We start from the raw sequence: 24,268 nt of genomic DNA, 5'->3' as shown, positions 1-24,268 counted from the left end.
CCCAAGAAGGTGCTGGTCAAGCTGCCTTCTTGAACCGCTGCAGTCTGTGCGGTGAATCGGATTCCACCGCCTTTTCAGGCAGCGCCTCTAGATCGCAACAACTGGCTGTGTCAAAAATATCTCCCTCTCCGATACCGACCCTGCCACAAGGAAACACTTCCGCCTATTCCCTCAATCAGAAACCCCCCTCGCGGCTGCGAACGCCTCGATTTAAATCTCCTCCCTCCCCCCTTCTCCGCCCCGAGAAGAATGATCCTAGCTTCTCCCAGTCTCTCCCCCCGCATTGAACGAAGCTCCCTCATCCGTGCTGGCAAACCTCCTCTGCACACTCTCCAAAGTGCTTACATGCCCTCCCTAGAGTGCGTGGGGCGGAGTTTGGCCACAATACTGAAGGTGGGCCTAACGAAATGAAAATGGCTTATTGTCACGAGTAGGCTTCAATGAAGTTACTGTGAAAAGCCCCTAGTCGCCACATTCCGGCGCCTGTCCGAAGAGGCTGGTACGGGAATCGAACCGTGCTGCTGGCCTGCTTTAAAAGCCAGCGGTATAGCTCAGTGAGCTAAACCAGCCCCATAACCACTGATTTATAAAAGGATCTGAAGATTTATTAAGCTTCTTGTCCTGGCTCGACCAGAGATTGCTTCTTTCTAAGGGTGCCGGCAACACCAACAAGGACCAGCTTTTGTTGCCCAGCCGTAATAACCCCTTGAACTGAGCATGTCGCTCGAACCATTTTGGGGTCAGTTAAAGAGTCAACCACATTGCTGTGGGGGTCTGGAGTCGCACGTAGGCCGGACCGGGTAAGGATGGCAGATTTCCTTCTCCAAGACATCAGTGAACCGGATGGGTCTTTACAACAATCTATGATCGTTTCATGGTTGCCGTTCCTGCTTTATAATTCCCAATTTTAGCAATTGAATTTAAATTCCACCAGCTGCTGTGGAGGGATTTGATCGCCTGCAATGACATCACCACAATCAACGCGCCTCGAGGACCTCGCCAGGGAGGGTTTTCAGGGAAGGAAAGACCCCCATGTCGCTGCCGTACTCACCCTCTCCCGTGTCCTCCAACGCAGACGACCTGGAGGTTGAGTGAACCACGGCCTCGGGCTGGACGGCTCCCAGCCCACTGCCCCACCACCATTCCGGCAATCTCCAGCTTCCCTCCCTGATGAGGGATCTGCTGGATCCCTGGAGGGGGAGGAAGAGGAAGAGAACAAGGTCACAGCCCCAAAAGGAAAAACAAAAACCTGATGAGAAAACATCTACTTTATCCTGCATACCCAACACCCGATAACCATCGCCACACGGAGACTATTTCAGATTTTATTTGTTGAATTTAAATTCCACCAGCTGCCTTGGTGAGATTTGAACCTGTGTCCCCCAGATCGTTAGCATGGGGCCACGGGATACCTTGATATTACCACAAGGGGAAATCTATCGTCTCCTCTCCCACTCCGCTCCACTCCCTGAGCACTGACCCTCTGACAGTGCGGCACTCCCTCAGTACTGACCCTCTTGACAGTGCGGCACTCCCTCAGCACTGACCCTCCCACAGTGCAGCACTCCCTCAGTACTGACCCTCTGACAGTGCGGCACTCCCTCAGCACTGACCCTCTGACAGTGCAGCGCTTCCTCAGTACTGACCCTCCGACAGTGCAGCACCCCCTCAGTACTGACCCTGCGACAGTGCAGCACCCCCTCAGTACTGACCCTCTGACAGTGTGACACTCCCTCAGTACTGACCCTCTGACAGTGCGGCACCCCCTCAGCACTGACCCATCTCCACTGACAGTGCAGGATGCCCTCGGTACTGACCCCCCCGCTCCCTCAGCACTGACCCCCCTCCCCCAGACAGTGCGTGACCCTCAGTACTGGCCCTCCAGCTGGGCAGTGCTCCCTCAGCACTGACCCCTCCTCCACAACAGTGCAGCGTCCCCTCAGCACTGACCCCTCCTCCCCAACAGTGCGGCGCTCATTCAGCACTGACCCCCCTCCACAATAGTGCAGCGCTCAGTCAGCACTGACCCCCTCCCCCACAGACAGTGCGGCACTCCCTCAGCACTGACCCTCTGACAGTGCAGCACTCCCTCAGCACTGATCCTCCCACAGTGCAGCGCTTCCTCAGTACTGACCCTCCGACAGTGCAGCACCCCCTCAGTACTGACCCTCTGACAGTGCGGCACCCCCTCAGTACTGACCCTCTGACAGTGCGGCACCCCCTCAGTACTGACCCTCTGACAGTGCGGCACCCCCTCAGTACTGACCCTCTGACAGTGCGGCACTCCCTCAGTACTGACCCTCTGACAGTGCGGCACTCCCTCAGTACTGACCCTCTGACAGTGCGGCACTCCCTCAGTACTGACCCTCTTACAGTGCGGCACTCCCTCAGTACTGACCCTCTTACAGTGCGGCACTCCCTCAGTACTGACCCTCTTACAGTGCGGCACTCCCTCAGTACTGACCCTCTGACAGTGCGGCACTCCCTCAGCACTGACCCTCTGACAGTGCAGCGCTCCCTCAGTACTGATCCTCCCACAATGCGGCAGTCCCTCAGCACTGACCCATCTCCACTGACAGTGCAGGATGCCCTCGGTACTGACCCCCCTCGCTCCCTCAGCACTGACCCTCCCTCCCCCAGACAGTGCGTGACCCTCAGTACTGGCCCTCCAGCTGGGCAGTGCACCCTCAGCACTGACCCCTCCTCCACAACAGTGCAGCGTTCCCCCAGCACTGACCCCTCCTGCACAACAGTGCGGAGCTCATTCAGCACTGACCCCCCTCCACAATAGTGCAGCGCTCAGTCAGCACTGACCCCCTCCCCCACTGACAGTGCGGCGCTCCCACAACAATGTGGCGATCCCTCAGTACTGATCCCGCCCCCCACAGACAGTGCGGTGATCCCTCAGTACTGATCCTTCAGCTGTGTGGCGCTCCCTCAGTACTGACCCAGAGGACTGTACTGCAGGATTGTCGCACTGCCACCGGGGAGGGGCCTTCTGCAACCGGCGATCAAACCCGAGATGTTGTGACAGCTGAGGTGTGAGTCAGTTCACCCAGCGGGTCCTGAAGTTTTGCGAACTTCACCAGGAAAGGGTAACTCGGTGGGCTGGGTGGGGAGGATGTTGCTCCCCTAGCTAAGTACTCGGCCAGTATCTTCCCCAGCACTCACCGGCGAAACTCCTGCCCCTGCCCTGAGGGGGTGGAACCGGCCCGAATGGCCGGCCGTACATCGGCATGGGGTAGAACGGTGCCATCATCGGCGGTACAAAGGTCGGTGGCGGCATCGGGGGGGGCAGCATGGGCTGGCGGCTCAGATTCAGCCCTTCCAGGATGCTCTGCCTCATCTTCTCCACCCTGGCGACCTGGTCTGCCTGCATGGGGGAAGGGGAGGTGGGGGTGAGAGAAGTGGGGAAGATGAGCAAGAAATAAGCCAAGAGTATTGCAAACGTCACAACATTGATCAAGTGTGAAAGCGGGTTCGAGGACAGACAATCATTGCAACAAGGCCAAGCCCACCCAGTCAGACATCCTGGACTTGTTTTTAAATACCCACTCTACCAGTCACCAGAGGGCATAATTACAACATGGCACGAGAGAGAGAGAGAGAGAGAGAGACAGTGAATGGAATTTATTGGCTCTGCCCGCTTTCCACATTACAACAGGGAAGTTATTTGAAGCTGGAAGTACATCCTCAGTTTCTTTTAATCACAGCAATCTGACAACGCGAGTGAACAGCAGAAGGCAAAAATGTTTACCTGACCATCACAGAGGTCAATGAGGGGGGCCCTCTCGCGGGTGGCCCGGACCAATTTGCTGTGGAGGAGCTTCCCATCGAAGTAAATCCAGGGACAGCAGTGCTCCCAGGGAATGGGCTGACCACAGGCATCATTGGCGAAGAGCGCGGTGTCGACACCGCTCATGAAGAGGGCGGCGAGCTGGATTCCACGGGCATCCAGCTTGTCGATCTTGACGAGGTTTAAACAAGAAAAATGGATCGGCAGGTTAGAAACACCAGTGTTCCATTCAAATTGTTTCAGCTGCTCCAGCCCCAACGCCCGAATCCTGGCTTCCAAAACCGAAGAGGTTTGCTCATTCCACAGGGTATGGTTCACACCTCGAGGCAGACCCAGCGCTGGGTATGATCCTGCCCTGACCCAATATTGGTTGGACCAACATGTTAAAGTTGGAACACAGCGCTGACCCTCCCACGCTGCGGTTCTCCCGCCTCAGCGCTGACCCTCCCACGCTGCGGCGCCCCCGCAGCGCTGACCCTCCCACGCTGCGGCACTCCCGCCCCAGCGCTGACCCTCCCAGTCTGCGACTCCCCCGCAGCGCTGACCCTCCCACGCTGCGGCACCCCCGCGTGCTGACCCTCCCACGCTGCGGCACCCCCGCAGCGCTGACCCTCCCACGCTGCGGCACTCCCGCCCCAGCGCTGACCCTCCCACGCTGCAGCGACCCCGCAGCGCTGACCCTCCCACGCTGCAGCGACCCCGCAGTGCTGACCCTCCCACGCTGCGCCCCCCCCCCCCCCCCCCCCCCGTAGCGCTGAGCCTCCCAGGCTGCGGCTCCCCCCCCCGTAGCGCTGAGCCTCCCAGGCTGCGGCTCCCCCGCAGCGCTGACCCTCCCACGCTGCAACGCCCCCGTAGCGCTGAGCCTCCCAGGCTGCGGCCCCCCCCCCCCGTAGCGCTGAGCCTCCCAGGCTGCGGCTCCCCCGCAGCGCTGACCCTCCCACGCTGCAACGCCCCCGCAGCGCTGACCCTCCCACACTGCAGCGACCCCGCAGCGCTGACCCTCCCACGCTGCAGCGACCCCGCAGCGCTGACCCTCCCACGCTGCGGCACTCCCGCCCCAGCGCTGACCCTCCCACGCTGCGGCGCCCCCGCAGCGCTGACCTTCCCATGCTGCGGCACTCCCGCTCCAGCGCTGACCCTCCCATACTGCGGCGCCCCCGTAGCGCTGACCCTCCCAGGCTGCGGCGCCCCCGTAGCGCTGACCCTCCCAGGCTGCGGCTCCCCCACAGCGCCGACCCTCCCAGCCTGCGACGCCCCTGCAGCGCTGACCCTCCCAGGCTGCGACACCCCCGCAGCGCTGACCCTCCCACGCTGCGGCACTCCCGCCCCAGCGCTGACCCTCCCACGCTGCAGCGACCCCGCAGCGCTGACCCTCCCACGCTGAGGCACTCCCGCCCCAGCGCTGACCCTCCCACGCTGCGGCGCCCCCGCAGCGCTGACCCTCCCACGCTGCGGCACTCCCGCTCCAGCGCTGACCCTCCCATACTGCGGCGCCCCCGTAGCGCTGACCCTCCCAGGCTGCGGCGCCCCCGTAGCGCTGACCCTCCCAGGCTGCGGCTCCCCCGCAGCGCCGACCCTCCCAGGCTGCGACGCCCCCGCAGCGCTGACCCTCCTACGCTGCGGCACTCCCGCCCCAGCGCTGACCCTCCCAGGCTGCGGCGCCTCCGCAGCGCTGACCCTCCCAAGCTACGGCACTCCCGCCCCAGCGCTGACCCTCCCAGGCTGCAGTGCCCCCGTAGCACTGACCCTCCCAGGCTGCGGCTCCCCGCAGCGCTGACCCTCCCAGGTTGCGGCTCCCCTGCAGCGCTGACCATCCCACGCTGCGGCACCCCCGCAGCGCTGAACCTCCCACGCCGCAATGCTCCCGCAGTGCTGACCCTCCCACGCTGCGACACCCCCGCAGCGCTGACCCTCCCACGCTGCAACACCCCCGCAGCGCTGACCCTCCCACGCTGCGATGGTCCCGCAGCGCTGACCCTCCCACGCTCCAGTCAGGCATGAGCTCACAACCTTGTGACACTGTGCCAATGCCACGCCAGTGGGCATGCTCCGCTCAGTTCCCCTCGGTTTTAACCAGACACGATGCAAGTGGGAAGTTTGACAAGCAACACCCGCCCCTCCGTAGTTGCACGTACCTTCAGCTCCTGCAGCTGGTCTGGTTCGTAGAGTTTCGTTGAGACAGCCTGCGCCAGGAACGCGTCCAGCTCATACCTGTGCAGGATCCTGCTGCCCGGCCACTGCATCATATACCTGCAAAAAGACAGAACTCCACTGGTACTGAATTGTAAACAAGGCTCGGGAGAAGGGGCACAAGGATCCAGGTCAGGAGTGGACGACAACAGTGAGCATGCAGCAGCAAATCACTAACAAATCCAACTGCGGAAACAGGGTTTACCCAGAGAGCAGTAAGATCGGGTGCATTTGAAGTGAATATTGTTGAGGAAGTTGGATAAACACTCGAGGGGAAAGGAAGAGAAAGATACCGAGGGGACAAGAGTAGAATTAGAGGGCGATACCGCCATGGTGGGGGTAATTTTTTTTTTGCCCCTCTTAAATGTCTTTCGGTAGTTAGTGTTGAATGTGCGTTCACCAGCCTTTCAGCCAGTGAATTCCAGACCGCAGCTCGGCAAGTTTAAAGTGCTTTATTCATCACCTGCCCCTCTGGTTCTTTTGTTATTTCTCTCCAATTCGGGTCCCTCTGGCTCCCAACCCACCTGCCAGCAGAAACGGCTAACCCTCACTTAATTTTCCAAATGACTGAGGGATCCACCCTGTCCATGCCCCTCAGAATCATGTACACCTCAATCTGGTCGTCCCTCAGTCTTCTCTGCTCCAACGAAACCAAGCCAAGCCTATCCAACCTCTCTTCATAACTTAAATGTTCCATCCCAGGCAACATGATGGTGAATCGTCTCTGCAACGTCTCCAGTGCAATCACATCCTTCCTATAATGTGGCAACCAGAATTGCACACAGTACTCCAGCTGTGGCCTCACCAGATTCTATACAACAGGAGGAGGCCATTCAGCCCATCAACCCTGCTCTGCCATTCAATACGACACTTCAATGCCTCCCCCCTTTGTTATCGTTAATCAGGAATCTATCAATTTCTGCTTTAAACATTCCCAATGATTGAGTTTCCACTGCCCTCTGGGAAAGAGAATTCCGAAGATTCACCAACCTCAGTGTAAAGAAATTTCTCCTCCGCTCGGTCTCAAGTGGCTCCCCCTTTATTTTGAAATTGTTCCCCCTGGGTCTCTACTCCCCGACCAGGGGAAACATCTTACCCCCATCAACCCAGTCTATTCCTTTCAGTATTCTGTAGATTTCAATGAAATCACTTCTCACGCTTTGAAACGCTTGAGAATACAGGTTAAGTTTCACCCCCCCCCATCTCTCTTTAGGACAGTCCCCCACCATTCCCGGGACCTTTTCAAAAAATGTTTCCAATTAAGGGGCAATTTAGCGTGGCCAATCCACCTACCCTTGCACATCTTTGTGTTGTCAGGGTGAGACCCATGCAGAGATCGAGAGAATGTGCAAACTCCACACAGACAGTGACCCGGGGCCAGGATCAACACCACCCCCCCCAACCCCAGCCCCCCTCTCCCAGCACTCACCGTAAGACACAGCACAGCAGCAGCAGGTGGGTGGGGATGTTGGCCGGGTTCAGCATCCCGGGGGTGTCTGACTTCATGCAGGCGAGGAAGGCCCTCATCCGCCGGTTCTTGTCCTCCACTGCTTTGCCCAGCCACAGCTTCTTCAGGTTGGGGCAGGTCCACTCCCGGAAGGTCAGCCCCGTCACCAGCTCGGGCGTCTGGGGTGACTTTCCCTTGTAGGCTGACCACTCCTTGATGATGACCGGAGGAACTAATGGAAGAGAGAGAGAGAAAGGGGCACACAATCAGAAAGTAGGTGGATACCCTGTAAATAACAGGAATTGTAAATCCAGTCCACAGCGACTATTGAACACAGAACATAGAGTGCAGTAGGAAGCCATTCGGCCCATCGAGTCTGCAACAACTCACTTAAGCCCTCACTTCCACAATATCCCCGTAACCCAATAACCCCTCCTCACCTTTTTGGACACGAAGGGCAATTTAGTATGGCCAATCCACCTCGACGATAATCCCAATTGCCCCTTGAACTGTAGTCTCGCAAGGGCCATTTCAGAGGGGCATTTAAGAGTCGCCCACATTCCTGTGGGTCTGGAATACCATGTAGGCCAGACCGGGTAAAGACGGCAGATTTCCCTCCCTAAAGGGACATTAGTGAACCAGATGGGGATTTGCCGTCAATGATGGTTTCAGGATCTGAGACTAGATTTCTAATTCCAGATTCCAGCAACGTGATTGACTCCTAACTGCGTCTCTGCCATCAGGCCAAGAGTAATTAGGGATGGGCCGGCCCAGCCCTACGCATGGCACCCACAACAAGGAGCAAGGATGACGAAAAAGTCACAAATTGAATTTTAATTGCACCGGCTGCCCTGGTGGGGTTCGGATCCCTGCGGTCGGGGTTTAGAAACATAGAAAATAGGAGGCGGCCACTCGGCCCTTCGAGCCTGCCCCACCATTCATCATGATAATGGCTGATCATCCAACTCAAAAACCCCACATCCTTTGATCCTCTTCGTCCCAAGTGCCCTTTCTAACTGTAAGGGTTGGTGCTGCCAGAGGAGCCTTGGTCAGTCGCTGCAGTGCATTTTGTAGATGGTGTACACGGCTGCCACTGTGCATGTACAGCAAGTAATTAGGAAAGCGAATAGAATGTTATTGTTTATTGCGGGGGGGGGGGGGGGGGGGGGGAGGGGGGGGGGGTAGATTGAACACGAATATAGGATCTGTTTCAGTTATACGGGCTCATTTGGCTGGACGGCTGCAGAATAATGCCAGCAGCAAGGGTTCAATTCACGCACCGGCTGAGCTTATTCATGAAGAGCCTGTCTTCTCAACCTTGCCCCTCGCCTGAGGTGTGGCGACCTTCAGGTTAAATCACCTCCTGTTAGCTCTCTCCTGAAAGGGAGAGCAGCCTATGGTGGCTTTCCCTGGACATCAGTGAGACCACATCTGGAGTACTATGGACAACATCGATCCCCTGCCTTGAAGATGGACATAAATGCATTGGAAGCAGTTCAGAGAAGGCTGACTGGATTGATACCTGGAATGGAAGGGGGATAACTAACTAGAAGCAGGACTCGGCAGTCCCTGCAGCCTGCCCTACCATTCAAGATGATCATGGCTGATCTCAACTCGGCCAAATCTCTACCTTCCTGCCCCGCTCCTCGTCGCCCTTCATCTTAATTAACGAGGGGTGAAAGGTTATGGGGGAGCGTCGTCCAGGATGAAAGTTGGAGGTTACAATCAGTACAGCCAATGATTGTGTTGTATTGAATGGCAGAGTAGGCCCGAGGGCCTAACTCCTGCTCCCGATGTCTGTGTATCCGGGGGGGGGGGGGGAGGGGTTGTCACAGTCCCTCTATTGCAACAGGGGCTGCGCGAACCCCTGCCTCGTGACCCTGGATTAAAGTGCCCTCACACAATGCAAAGAAAGGGGAGGAGCAGGCCACTCGCTCCATCGAGCCTGCTTCTCCCATTCAATGTGATCATGGCTTCAACTCCACTTGCTCACCCGCCTGCTCCCCCTATCCTATGATTCCCTGAAACACCACAGCCTTAAATGTCTTCAGCGGTGGAGCACACACAACCTTCTGGGGTGGCGAATCCCAATATTCACAACCCTTTGAGTGAAGAAATGTCTCCTCATCACAGTCCTAAATAATCGCCCCCCCCCCCCCCCCCCCCCCCCCCCCCTCCCTGAGGAAGACTTTTAGATTCCTCAGCACTGAACCTCCGACAGTGCGGCACTCCCTCAGCACTGAACCTCCGACAGTGCGGCACTCCCTCAGCACTGAACCTCCGAAAGTGCGGCGCTCCCTCAGTATTGACCCTCCGACAGTGCAGTGCTCCCTCAGCACTGACCCTCCGACAGTGTGGTGCTCCCTCAGCACTGACCCTCCGACAGTGCGGCACTCCCTCAGCACTGACCCTCCGACAGTGTGGTGCTCCCTCAGCACTGACCCTCCAACAGTGTGGTGCTCCCTCAGCACTGACCCTCCGACAGTGCGGCACTCCCTCAGCACTGACCCTCCGACAGTGTGATGCTCCCTCAGCACTGACCCTCTGACAGTGCAGCACTCCCTCAGTACTGACCCACTGACAGTGCGGCGCTCCCTCAGCACTGACCCTCCGACAGTGCGGCGCTCCCTCAGCACTGACCCTCCGACAGTGTGATGCTCCCTCAGCACTGACCCTCCGACAGTGCGGCACTCCCTCAGCACTGACCCTCCAACAGTGCGGTGCTCCCTCAGCACTGACCCTCCGACAGTGTGGCGCTCCCTCAGCGTTGACCCTCCAACAGTGCGGCGCTGTCGGAGGAACAATACTGATGGAGAGCTTCTGGGGTGGCGAATCCCAATATTCACAACCCTTTGAGTGTGAAATGTCTCCTCATCACAGTCCTAAATAATCGCCCCCCCCCCCCCCCCCCCCCCCCCCCCCCCCCCCCACCTGAGGAAGACTTTTAGATTCCTCAGCACTGAACCTCCGACAGTGCGGCACTCCCTCAGCACTGAACCTCCGACAGTGCGGCACTCCCTCAGCACTGAACCTCCGAAAGTGCGGCGCTCCCTCAGTATTGACCCTCCGACAGTGCGGCACTCCCTCAGCACTGACCCTCCAACAGTGCGGTGCTCCCTCAGCACTGACCCTCCGACAGTGTGGCGCTCCCTCAGCACTGACCCTCCAACAGTGCGGCGCTGTCGGAGGAACAATACTGAGGGAGAGCTTCTGGGGTGGCGAATCCCAATATTCACAACCCTTTGAGTGAAGAAATGTCTCCTCATCACAGTCCTAAATAATCGCCCCCCCCCCCCCCCCCCCCCCCCCCCCCCCCCCCCCCCCCCCCCCCCCTCCCTGAGGAAGACTTTTAGATTCCTCAGCACTGAACCTCCGACAGTGCGGCACTCCCTCAGCACTGAACCTCCGACAGTGCGGCACTCCCTCAGCACTGAACCTCCGAAAGTGCGGCACTCCCTCAGTATTGACCCTCCGACAGTGCGGCGCTCCCTCAGCACGGACCCTCCGACAGTGTGGTGCTCCCTAAGCACTGACCCTCCGACAGTGCGGCACTCCCTCAGCACTGACCCTCCAACAGTGCGGTGCTCCCTCAGCACTGACCCTCCGACAGTGTGGCGCTCCCTCAGCGTTGACCCTCCAACAGTGCGGCGCTGTCGGAGGAACAATACTGAGGGAGAGCTGCAATGTCGGAGGAACAGTACCGAGTGTTATGGGCCAGGGTTTAAAGAACGCAAAAGTGTATCATGGAGTTCACCTGGCCCACAACTTTTAATAGATTGTGATATGGGGAGCACACGGCCCACTCTACAGGAGTGGGACAGCAGAAATGGAAAAGTATTTTTTTTAAAGCAAAACAATGTTCATTCTATGAACTCAAGTTCACCTCTTTAAAACAGTGAACATCTTAGCGACCTTTAATTCAAATACAACCCCCAAAGAATACAACACTAAGTAATGTGTACGCTGTCCTTTTAACATCCAGAGGACTTACAAAAAACATAACCTTAAACAGAAGTATGTTAGGTTAAAGTCAGTACTCAGAATATTTATAATTCTGAATTCACCAAATGATCAAGAGATAGTCTTTTGATGGCAGAGAGATCAACAGTACACCTGCTCTGACTGGCTTCAGCTCCAACACTGAAAACAAAACTAAAACACACCCTGCAGCAAACAGCCGAAAACGAAAGTAAAAAGCTGACAGACAGCCCAGCTCCACCCACACTCTGACTGATAAACACCAATTTCTTAAAGGTACTCTCACATGAAATGGGGGAGAGCTGCAGTGTCAGAGGGTCAGTACTAAGGGAGCGTGACACTCCCTCAGTGTTTCCCCTCCCACAGTGCGGTGCCCCCTCAGTACCATTCCTCCCACAGCACAGCTCTCCCTCAGTTTTCCCCTCCCACAGTGCAGCCCTCCCTCAGTACTGTTCCTCCCACAGCACGGCTCTCCCTCAGTACTGTTCCTCCCACAGCACGGCTCTCTCAGTACTGTTCCTCCTACAGTGCGGTGCCCCCTCAGTACTGTTCCTCCCACAGCACGGCTCTCTCTCAGTACTGTTCCTCCTATGGTGCGATGCCCCCTCAGTACTGTTCCTCCCACAGTGCAGCTCTCCCTCAGTACTGTTCCTCCCACAGTGCAGCTCTCCCTCAGTACTGTTCCTCCCACAGCACGGCTCTCCCTCAGTACTGTTCCTCCTACAGTGCGGTGCCCCCTCAGTACTGTTCCTCCCACAGCACGGCTCTCTCTCAGTACTGTTCCTCCTACAGTGCGGTGCCCCCTCAGTACTGTTCCTCCCACAGCACGGCTCTCTCTCAGTACTGTTCCTCCTACAGTGCGGTGCCCCCTCAGTACTGTTCCTCCCACAGCACGGCTCTCTCTCAGTACTGTTCCTCCTACAGGGCGGCGCCCCCTCAGTACTGTTCCTCCTACAGGGCGGCGCCCCCTCAGTACTGTTCCTCCTACAGTACGGTGCCCCCTCAGTACTGTTCCTCCCACAGCACGGCTCTCTCTCAGTACTGTTCCTCCTACAGGGCGGCACCCCCTCAGTACTGCTGCTATTTAGATTCAGTGCCCAATAGCGGGGAAATCTCTCGGCACCCCCTCTCCATGTAAAGCCTTTCAGAATTTTACACATTTCAATGAGATTTCTCTCATTCTTCAAAGCTCCCGAGAATGTAGGCCCGGTTTACTCTGCCTCAATTTGGACAGAACTCTCAACTCATTTGTCGTTCATGACTAACTATACCTTCCACTGGCATCCTCCTCCTCATGGCCAGACGTTCAGCCCTCCTCTGGGTCTCAGAGAGACTGAAAAGCACGCCATAGATGTACTGCCGGGCTGATCTGTACAACAATGTGGCAGGGGGCAAATCATTGTTGGCCTCGTCTTCAATGCAGACAGGGAGCTTCAACTCGCCCTGGGGAGTGTGAGAGGGAAAGAGAGAGAGAATAAAAATCACATATTAATTCTTGAAGGAAATCCCAGCACAACTATTCACCGTAACGGGATCAATCTCATGGGCGAGCATAGCACATGAATCGGATTCACCAGTGGCATAATTCAGCAAGGTCATGTGTTTGAGTTCCCACAATCTCAGGCTGACACACACTGGGGTCAGTGCTGACGGAGCACTTTGATGTTCGAAGGCTGGCCCCAAGGGAGCGGCTGGCGCTGTCGGAGGACCAGCGGTCGGGGAGCGTGGCGCTGTCAGGAGGGCCAGCGCTCGGGGAGCCCGGCCCTGTCGTAGACCAGCCCTCGGGGAGCGCGGCCCTGTCAGGAGGGCCAGCCCTCGGGGAGTGCGGCCCTGTCAGGAGGGCCAGCGCTCGGGAAGCCCGGCCCTGTCGGAGGGCCAGCACTCGGGGAGCGTGGCCCTGTCGGAGGACCAGCACTCGGGGAGCGTGGCCCTGTCGGGAGGGCCAGCGCTCGGGAAGCACGGCCCTGTCAGAGGACCAGCACTCGGGGAGCGCGGCGCTGTCGGGAGGGCCAGCGCTCGGGAACACGCCGCTGTCAGAGGACCAGCACTCCGGGAGCGCGACGCTGTCGGGAGGGCCAGCGCTCGGGGAGCCCGGCCCTGTCAGAGGACCAGCACTCGGGGAGCGCGGCGCTGTCGGGAGGGCCAGCGCTCGGGAAGCACGCCGCTGTCGGAGGACCAGCCCTCAGGGAGCGCGGCCCTGTCGGAGGACCAGCACTCGGGGAACACGGCCCTGTCAGAGGACCAGCACTCGGGGAGAGCGGCCCTGTCAGAGGACCAGCGCTCGGGAAGCACGGCCCTGTCAGAGGACCAGCACTCGGGGAGCGCGGCGCTGTCGGGAGGGCCAGCGCTCGGGAAGCACGGCCCTGTCAGAGGACCAGCACTCGGGGAGCGCGGCGCTGTCGGGAGGGCCAGCGCTCGGGAAGCACGGCCCTGTCAGAGGACCAGCACTCGGGGAGCGCGGCAATGTCGGGAGGGCCAGCGCTCGGGAACACGCCGCTGTCGGAGGACCAGTGCTCGGGAACACGCCGCTGTCGGAGGACCAGCCCTCAGGGAGCGCGGCCCTGTCGGAGGACCAGCACTCGGGGAGCACGGCCCTGTCAGAGGACCAGCACTCGGGGAGAGCGGCCCTGTCAGAGGACCAGCGCTCGGGAAGCACGGCCCTGTCGGAGGACCAGCCCTCGGGGAGCGCGGCCCTGTCGGAGGACCAGCCCTCGGGGAGCGCAGTGCTGTCAGGAGGGCCAGCCCTCGGGGAGCACGGCCCTGTCAGGAGGGCCAGCCCTCGGGGAGCACGGCCCTGTCAGGAGGGCCAGCCCTCGGGGAGTGCGGCCCTGTCAGGAGGGCCAGCCCTCGGGGAGTGCGGCCCTGTCAGGAGGACCAGCGCCCGGGGAGCCCGGCCCTGTCAGAGGGCCAGCACTCGGGGAGCCCGGCCCTGTCGGAGGGCCAGCACTCGGGGAGTGCGGCCCTGTCAGGAGGGCCAGCCCTCGGGGAGTGCGGCCCTGTCAGGAGGGCCAGCCCTCGGGGAGTGCGGCTCTGTCAGGAGGACCAGCACTCGGGGAGCAGGGCCCTGTCGGAGGGCCAGCACTCGGGGAGCCCGGCCCTGTCGGAGGGCCAGCACTCAGGTAGCACCTGGTCATTTTTTAAAATAAATTTAGTGTACCCAATTCACTTCTGAAAGTTACTGCTGAGACTACTTCCACTGCCCTTTCAGACTGTATGTGCCAGACTTCTTTCCAGTGGGACCATCTTCTTCTCCGTCCACACCATGACAACCTTCATGATTACCAAATACATCTGTTAAATCTCCCCATAACCGACACTGCTTTAAGAAGCACAATACCAGTCCTCAAAGTCCCCTCGAGGGCTGAATATCTCTGTCCGCCTGCTCCAGCGGTCTCCCCTTAGGTACCAAACTAAACAACGCCGTTCGCCTGTGCTCTGTGCACCGACACGCACTTGTTCTCGGTCGGATCAGCGCTAACACTCACCATCGTCAGGACTTGATAGATGTATGGGTACATAAGGCCCTTCCGGTGTCTGTGGTCTGCCACACGAAGGACCTCCGGTGCAACAGGAGGCAGCGGCGGGGTGGTGATGTCCATGTGGTTCCTAGTTTGCATGGAGAGTAACGACGGGATGTGGGCGGTGGGGTTCACGGGGGTGGTGGGCGCATCCTGGGCCACAGGAGCTGGAGGCTGCCTGCTCCCGGCTCTGGCATCCATTGCACCCTGCATCGAATGAAGAGTCATACAATCTCAGAATGCAGGGAAGAAGGCCATTCTACCTGTCGATCCTGTGCTAACGCTTTGACAGAGCTATCCAATGAATCCCACCTTGCAGCAACCCACCCACAACCCTCCCTCTTCACTCCCAGCCCTGATAATATTACTTTTCAAGTATTTATTGAATTCCCCCTTTTGAGCTCTCCTATTTAATCTGCTATCACTGCCTCAGGCAGCAGCTGCAAGATCACAACAAGCCGCTGTGTTTTTAAAAAAACACCTTCTCATCACTTCAGTTGCAAATATAACGAGGTAGATTATTATTTGAATAGGTGTACATCGAGAGAAGTGGATACTCAGCGAGACCTTGATGTCCTCGTTCATCAGTCGCTGAAAGTAAGCGTGCAGGTACAGCAGGCAGTAAAGAAGGTATGCTCGCCTTCGTAGCGAGAGGATTAGAGGAGCTGGGGTGTTTTACTGCAATTATACAGGGCCTTGGTGGGGCCACACCTGGAGTATTGTGTGCAGTTTTGGTGTCCTTATCTGAGGAAGCATGTTCTTGCTATGGAGGGAGTGTAGCGAAGGTTTACCAGGCTGATTCCTGGGATGGTGGGACTGACATATGAGGAGAGACTAAGTCGGTTAGGATGATATTTACTGGAGTTTTGAAGAGTGAGAGGGGATCTCATGGAAACATAAAATTCTAACAGGATTGAACAGGGTAGATTCAGAAAGTGTCTTCCCAATGGTGGGGAAAGTCCAGAACTAGAGGTCATAGTTTAAGGATAAGGGGTAAACCTTTTAGGACTGAGGTGAGGAGAAATTTCTTCACCCAGAGAGTGGTGAATTTGTGGAATTCACTACTACAGAAAGTAGTTGAAGCGAAAACGTTGTGTAATTTCAAGGAGGTATTAGATACAGCTCTTGGGCTAAAGGGATCAAGGGATTATGGGGGGGGGGGGGGGAAGGCAGGGTATTGATGATCAGCCACGATCATTTTATTTTATAAATTTAGTGTACCCAATTCATTAAGGGGCAATTTAGCGTTGCCAATCCGCCTAACCTGCACATCTTTGGGTTGTGGGGGCGAAACCCACGCAGTCACGGGGAGAATGTACAAACTCCACACGGACAGTGACCCAGAGCCGGTATCGAACCTGCTATCTGAGCGCCATGAGGCAGCAGTGCTAACCACTGCACCACTGTGCTGCTCTGATCAGCCATGATCATAATGAATGATGGAGCAAGTTCGAAGGCCTCCTCCTGCTTCTACTTTCTATGCATAGTTTTGTGAAGGTGAGGTCGTGTGTCTCACTAATATGATCGAGTTTTGCGAGGAAGTGACGAAGATGATTGATGATGGTAGGGCAGTGGATGGTGTCTATACGACTTTACCACGGCCTTTGAATAAGGTCCCACATGGCAGATTGCTACAGAAGGTGAAGTCACACGGGATCAGAGGTGGCAAGATGGACACAGAACTGGCTCAGACGTAGAAGGGTGCTTTTCTGAATGGAGGGCTGCGACTTGTGGTGTTCCGCAGGAATCAGTGCTGGGACTGTTCCTGTTTGTAGAATATAAAAATGAGGAAAATGTAACTGGTTTGATTAGTAAGTTTGCTGAAGGCACAAAGGTTGGTGGAATTGCGGATAGCGACGAGAACTGTCAGAGGATACAGATTGGTTGGAGACTTGGGCAGAGAGATGTCAGATGGAGTTTAATCCAGACAAATATGAAATAATGCATTTATCAAATTTACAGTGCAGAAGGAGGCCATTTGGCCCATCGAGTCTGCACCAGCTCTTGGAAAGCCCATTTAAGCTCACACTTCTAACCCAGTAACCCCAACTAACCTTTTTAGACTCTAAGGACAATTTTAGAACAGCCAATCCACCTAACCTGCACATCTTTGGACTATGGGAGGAAAGCGGAGCACCCGGAGGAAACCCACGCAGACACGGGGAGAACGTGCAGACTCCATACAGACAGTGGCCCAAGCCGGGAATCGAACCTGGGACCCTGGAGCCGTGAAGCAACTGTGCTGCCCCAAAGGTCTTTTGAAAGGTCTATTACAGGTGGGACATATGCAGTAAATGACAGAATCCTTAACTGTATTGACAGGCGGAGGGATCTAGGTGTACAGGTCACTACAAGTGACAACGCAGGCGGCGAAGATAGTAAAGGGGGCATACGGCATGCTTGCCTTCATTGGCCGGGGCATTGAGTATAAAAATTGGCAAGTCATGCTGCAGCTGTATAGAACCTTAGTTCGGCCACACATGAAATATAGTGTTTAATTCTGGTCACCACATTACCAAGGATGTGGGGGCTTTGGAGATGGCACAGAAGAGGTTTCCAGGATGTTGCCTGGTATGGAGTGCATTAGCGATGATGAGGAGCGGTTGAATAAACTTGGGTTGTTCTCACTGGAACGAACAGAGGTTGTGGGGTGACCTGATAGAAGTCTACAAAATGGTGAGGGCCATGGACAGAGTAGATAGAAGCTTTTTCCAAGGGTGGAAGGCAATTACTAAGGGACATAGGTTTAAAGTGTGAGGGGTAAAGTTTAGTGCAAGGAAAGTTTTTTTTCCCCCCACACAGAGGGTAGTGGGTGCCTGGAACTGACTGTCTGAGGTGGTGAAAGCAGGTACGATAGCGACATTTAAGGGGCCCTTGACAAATAGATGAATACGGACCCCGGAAGTCTAGAAGGTTTTAGGTTAGACAAGCAGCATGATCGGCGCAGGCTTGGCGGGCCGAAGGGCCTGTGCCTGTGTTGTCTATTTCTTTGTTCTTTGTATGATTTCCCCCTCCCTCTCTTTCTTCCGATTCTCTTTAACCTGCCACTGGAAACTCCTTATTGACTCGAGTGAAACCCCCTCGCGATTGTGTCTCAATCAAATTTCCCCTTTAACCTTCTCTGTTTAAAGGAGAATAATCTCAGTTTCTTGGCTCTTCCCACACAACCCAATTGTCATGTTCCTGCGACCAAAGTACACCCTGTTGAGGGTCTTTCATTCGATTCCAAGCAAGCAAGTTAAATACGAAACCTGACACTGATACTTTTTCTTGATTATAGGTTTATTTACAGAATTACCTATGACTACTTCCTACTGACTAACCCAGTGTCCTGGCAGTCTCCCTTCACAAGTGCTTAAGGTACTCAATTAAATCTCCTCTGCACCTTCGAGACCCCTTTTTTCAATTTGATCCCAAATCAACTAGTTAAAGAACAAACTCAACAACGATACTTTTTCTTGATTATAGGTTTATTTACAGAATTACCTATGACTACTTCCTACTGACTAACCCCGTGTCCTGGCAGTCTCCCTTCACAAGTGCTTAAGGTACTCAATTAAATCTCCTCTGCACCTTCGAGACCACTTTTTAAAATTTGATCCCAAATCAGCTAGTTAAAGAACGAACTCAACAACGATACTTTTTCTTGATAATAGGTTTATCTGCAGAATGCAGCATTACCTGTGTCTGCTTCTGACCAACTGCCCCAGCAGTCTCTCCTTATAAGTGCTCTAGGAACTAAAATAAGGCTCCAGGTATTAAATTAAATCACGTTCGCCACCGATGTATCTTAATGAAATAACATGCCATTGACACCTTGTCACCCTTTCTCAGAGGTGGTGCACTTGTGTGGGGAGGACGTCACATAGACTCTCAATCACTCTCTTCACCCCAGAATGACAGTAGAACCACAGGCCAAGAGCAGCAAGCACACAAGAATGGCATCAGCCATCAAGGTTCCCGCCTTGAGGCATGCACCGTCCCTGCTTGGGAACAATAATCCAGCAATTGCTGCTGGGTCATAAATCCCGGTACTGAATGACCGCCACCCCCTCCACCCAGCACCAACACACACAAATGCAAGGACTGCAGCAAGAAGGGCACCACCATTAACTTCTCGGGGCAATTAGGGCTGGTCAAATTGCCCACATCCCAGAGTATTAATGGCACGTGGAAGGGGCTGCTGTCGGAAGTCTGCAGTGGGATGAGCAGCACGTCGTGCACTCCTGGCACTTGAACCTAGCCCGCGAATGCCTGCACGGCCCTGACTCAACACCCCGCGGCGACGGAGTGAGGCCATTTGAAGCTCAAAGTTCCCCACGGTACTTTGTGGCGTTTTGCAGCAGAGCCCACTGACCGCATGATACAACCCCATGCCAGTTTTTGCAAAAACACCCTCTCAGAGACGCCTTTGTCCATTGATAGGGACCAGTTTCTCTGCAAGCAAAAGGAATATGTTCAAGCCTCCACCCTATCCCTGTAACCCAATAGCCCCACCTAACCTTTTTGGACACTTAGGGGCAATTTAGAATGGCAATCCACCTAGCCTGCACATCTTTGGACTGTGGGAGGAAACCGGAGCACCTGGAGGAAACCCACGCAGACACAGGGAGAAAGTGCAAACTCCGCACAGGCAGTCACTCAATGCCGGAATTGAACCCGGGGCCCTGGAGCAGTGGGGCAATAGTGCTAACCACCGTGCCGCACCAATGGTACAACCTTCACTGCTGCCGTTAAATGTTTACCTCAGGGCCGCTTGTCTCCGGGATCTTGCTTGGAGCAGCAGTGGTGCCACCGGCTTCCCAGTTTGCTTTACGTTGAGAGGATTGATCAGAGAGGTGGCTGAAAAAAAATAAGAGGATCCTCCAATTAACCACAAACTGACTCTAATTACAGCCACACAAATCAACCTTAACCTAGGAGTTGGAGATGGACTGGATATGGTGGGGCTCTCCCCCGACGAGCTTTCCTTTTCTGGGTGAATTCTGTGCTTAAGGGAAAGGATCTGAACACAAGGGCATTGACCAAAATAATGCTTAAAATAACCGACCACACTGTCTGGGAGTGTTTGATCGAGACAGTGCAGAGGGAGCTTTACTTTGTGTCTCAAAGTGTGGTCCCACCAAAGGATATGGAAACTCGAACTGTGCACAGCGCCCCAGGTGTGGGTCTAACCACGGGACAGGAGACTGGAACTGTGCAGTGCTCCCAGTGTGGGTCTAACCAAGGGATACGGAGACTGGAACTGTGCACAGTGCTCCCAGTGTGGGTCGAACCAAGGGATAGGGGACTGGAACTGTGCACAGTGCTCCCAGTGTGGGTCTAACCAAGGGATACGGAGACTGGAACTGTGCACAGTGCTCCCAGTGTGGGTCGAACCAAGGGATACGGAGACTGCAACTGCACAGTGCTCCCAGTGTGGGTCTAACCAAGGGATACGGAGACTGGAACTGTGCACAGTGCTCCCAGTGTGGGTCTAACCAAGGGATATGGAGACTGTAACTGCGCACAGTACTCCCAGTGTGGGTTTAACCAAGGGATATGGAGACTGGAACTGTGCACAGTGCTCCCAGTGTGGGTCTGGCCAAGGGATATGGAGACTGGAACTGTGCTCAGTGCTCCCAGTGTGGGTTTAACCAAGGGATATGGAGACTGGAACTGTGCACAGTGCTCCCAGTGTGGGTCTGGCCAAGGGATATGGAGACTGGAACTATGCTCAGTGCTCCCAGTGTGGGTTTAACCAAGGGATATGGAGACTGCAACTGTGCACAGTGCTCCCAGTGTGGGTCTAACCAAAGGAAATGGAGACTGGAACTGTGCACTGTGCTCCAAGTGTGGGTCTAACCAACATGCAATAGAAATTTAACAGAATGTCACTGCTTTTCAGTGGGGATACAGTGTTGATTGGTGTTTTCCGCCTTAATCTGTATCACTTCATTTAGAAAAGAGAAACCCAGCTGACTAGAGCATCCACATTTCAAAGACGACAACAGACAGGATTCAAAGTACCCAGAGACTTACTTGGCCGCATTGCCGCCGTTCTGTTCCTCCGCGTCTGAGGAAGAGGAGGGCGAAGAATTGGGAAGAGGTGACGGCGACTCTTTGGCGGGAACGTGGTTGGAGATCCTAGCTGGGGCCGGTGGGCCATAGGAGCCGGCCCACTCGCCAAACATCTTACCCCCGGGCCGTTGGAGGGGGCCGTCGAGCTTAGCTGCTCCGGGATCGAAGGGGGGCCCGTGCATCAGGTGAGCCTGGGAGGGCGGGAAGGCGACGGCAGGGCCGGGCCCTGGCGGGAAGGGCTGGTATGGCAACTTTTGCATCATCGGCGGAGGTGGGAACTAGGCGGGATGGGAGGGAGGATGGAGGAAGGAGGAAAAGGGAGAGAGGCGTTAGTTGGTGTACAAACCCTCTCGAGGGTCCCGCCGTCAACATACAGTTTAGCCCCGCGCCACTATTGCACCAAATGGACCAGTCCATTCGTCATGATCATTGTTGAGCAATTCCACTGTGGCTTTCCATTCCTGCACTCCACTGTCCTCCATCCTACCACCCCTCCCTTACTCACCCTACCACAGTTCCGGAACTCCTCTCACTTCCCCAATCCAGTGAACACCTCCACCCCCGCCCAACCCCCCACCCCCATGGCGACCTACTCTCCAATTTCAGCGCCCAATTTTCTTTCTATTGGTCAACACCAAACTTCATTTCAGGTACACCGTTCATCCATTTTAAAACAAAATACTTGCAAAGAATGACAAAAGATGCAAAAAGAAAAATAAATCCAACCACATAAACCCGCCCCCCCCCAACATTCTGAACCCCTCCCATCTCCCAAATCCAGCGGCCTATCCCACATTCCAATTGTCAAGACTCTCCATCCAGTAAATCCCGGCACCCCACCTCTCCCAATTTCACACACCATAGGAGGAGTAGGCCATTTGGTCGCTAGAGTCTACTGCCATTCAACCAGATCATGGCTGATCTTCTTCACCTAACCCCATTTCCAAACCTCACCCCTCCGCCCAGCAAAGCCCTGTACAGCTGCAGGAAGACCGCTTCACTCCAGTACTCTAATCCCCTTGCGATCATGAAGACCCCTCCACCCCTTCCAAGGCCCCTCACTCTTTCCATTCCTATCATTACCGAGAATATTTTAATCTTGGAGGGAGTGCAATGTTGGTTTACAAGAATGATACCCGTTCTTCAGGTGTTAGGAGAAACTATACAAATTAGACCTGTTTTGTCTAGAGTTTAGACATAAGACATAGGAGCAGAATTAGACCAATCGGCCCATCGAGTCTTCTCCGCCATTCAATCATGGCTGCTATTTTTCTCATCCCCATTCTCCTGCCTTGTCACCATAACTTATTAAGGCAGCACAGTAGCACACATTGCTAGCACTGTGACTTCACAGCGCCAGGGTCCCAGGTTCGATTCCACGCTGGGTCACTGTCTGTGCGGAGTCTGCACGTTCTCCCAGTGTCTGCGTGGGTTTCCTCCCACAGTCCAAAGACGTGCAGGTTAGGTGGATTGGCCATGATATATTGCCCTTAAGTTATTGGGTTGTGGGGATAGAGAGGAAGTGATGGCATAAGTGGGTCAGTGCAGACTCAATGGGCCGAATGGCCTCCTACTGCACTGAATGTTCTGTGTATCTATGTAATCAAGAACATATCTATCTCTGTCTTAAAGACACTCAGCGATTTGGCCTCCACAGTCTTCTGCGGCAAAGAGTTCCACAGATTCACCACCCTTTGGCTGAATAAATAATCCCTCATCTCTGTTTTAAAGGATCGTCACTTTAGTCTGAGATGGTCTCCTCTGGTTCTAGTTTTTCCTACAAGTGGAAACATCCTCTCCACGTCCACTCTATCCAGGCCTCGCAGTATCCTGCAAGTTTAGAAGGTGAATGGATGATCTGATCGAAGTCTTCAAGATATTAACAGGGAAAAACAGGGCAGATAAGTTAAACTGTTTCCACTGGTTGGAGGTTCTATAGCAAAGAACAAAGAAAAGTACAGCACAGGAACCGGCCCTCCAAGCCTGTGCAGACCATGCTGCCCGTCTAAACTAAAATCTTCTACACTTCCGAGGTCCGTATCCCTCAATTCCCATCCTATTCATGTATTTGTTAATATGCCCCTTAAACATCACTATCGTCCCTGCTGCAACCACCTCCTCTGGCAGCGAGATCCAGGCACCCACTACCCTCTGTGTAAAAAAATTTGCCTCGTACATCACCTCTAAACCTTGCCCCTTGCACCTTAAACCTATGCCCCCTCATAATCGACTCCTCTCCCCTTGGAAAAAGTCTCTGACTATCCACTCAGTCCAAAGGTGTGCAGGTTAGGTGGATTGGCCATGCTAAATTGCCCTTAGTGTCCAAAATTGCCCTTAGTGTTGGGTGGGGTTATTGGGTTATGGGGATAGGGTGGAGGTGTTGACCTTGGGTAGGATGCTCTTTCCAAGAGCCGGTGCAGACTCGATGGGCCGAATGGCCTCCTTCTGCACTGTAAATTTTATGTAAATCTATGTCTATGCCTCTCATAATTTTGTAGACGCCCCTCAACCTCCGTCGTTCCAGTGAGAACAAAACAAGTTTATTCAACCTCTCCTCATAGCTAATGCTCCCCATACCAGGCAGCACCCCGGTAAATCTCTTCTGCACCCTCTCTAAAGCCTCCACATCCTTCTGGTAGTGTGGTGACCAGAATTGAACACTATACTCCAAGTGTGGCCTAACTAAGGTTCAATACAGCTGCAACATGACTTGCCAATTTTTAAACTCAATGCCCCGGCCAATGAAGGCAAGCATGCCGTATGCCTTCTTGACTACCTTCTCCACCTGTGTTGCCCCTTTCAGTTACCTGTGGACCTGTACACCTAGATCTCTGAGGGGGGCCTGCTCTATAAATTAGGTTAGACTGCTCACTGGAAAGAACTACTTCACTCAAAGGGTGGTAGCACTTTGGAACTCTTTCCCATAACATCAATTGATGCTAGATCAGTTGTTCATTTGAAATTGTAGATAGATTGATTTTTGTTAAGGTATACGGAGTGAGGCCAGAGGTCAGCCATGATCTCATTGAATGGCGGGTCAGGTTCGAGGGGCTGAATGGCCTATTCCTGTTCCTATGTACTTATATTAGGTTTTTCATCGCAGAGTGAAGACCTACCATCGGTTTGGGCTGAGGAATTCCTTGCATGTGGGAGGCCGGGAAAGATGGCATGCCGAACTGACCCGGGCCCAAACCTACAAGAAGAAAGTAAAATGTTACCGCCCGTTATATTGACTCCTCCCCAATACCACCCACTCCTCAAACAGCCGGGACAATACAA

At 55.0% G+C, this 24,268-nt stretch overlaps 1 protein-coding gene across 1 annotated transcript in view; it reads right to left on the bottom strand.

The window, feature by feature from the left end:
* Positions 1-1,031: 1,031 nt before the first annotated feature.
* fam120c (family with sequence similarity 120C) overlaps positions 1,032-24,268 on the bottom strand; it is a 58,045-nt gene continuing 34,808 nt past the window's right edge. The window contains exons 6-15 of the mRNA XM_038782095.1: positions 24,106-24,182; positions 20,951-21,267; positions 19,675-19,771; positions 14,897-15,136; positions 12,683-12,854; positions 7,416-7,665; positions 5,932-6,046; positions 3,758-3,967; positions 3,172-3,373; positions 1,032-1,190 (exon numbers count right to left, since the gene is read on the bottom strand). Of these exons, the coding sequence (XP_038638023.1) occupies positions 1,048-1,190; positions 3,172-3,373; positions 3,758-3,967; positions 5,932-6,046; positions 7,416-7,665; positions 12,683-12,854; positions 14,897-15,136; positions 19,675-19,771; positions 20,951-21,267; positions 24,106-24,182 (1,823 nt within the window). The 3' untranslated portion in view covers positions 1,032-1,047. The remainder of the gene's footprint in view (positions 1,191-3,171; positions 3,374-3,757; positions 3,968-5,931; positions 6,047-7,415; positions 7,666-12,682; positions 12,855-14,896; positions 15,137-19,674; positions 19,772-20,950; positions 21,268-24,105; positions 24,183-24,268) is intronic.

Source organism: Scyliorhinus canicula, chromosome 21 (genome assembly GCF_902713615.1).
Source record: "Scyliorhinus canicula chromosome 21, sScyCan1.1, whole genome shotgun sequence".
Taxonomy (NCBI): Eukaryota; Metazoa; Chordata; class Chondrichthyes; order Carcharhiniformes; family Scyliorhinidae; genus Scyliorhinus; species Scyliorhinus canicula.
The sequence above is the reverse complement of the archived record's forward strand: the minus strand, read 5'-3'. Positions and strand labels throughout refer to the sequence as shown.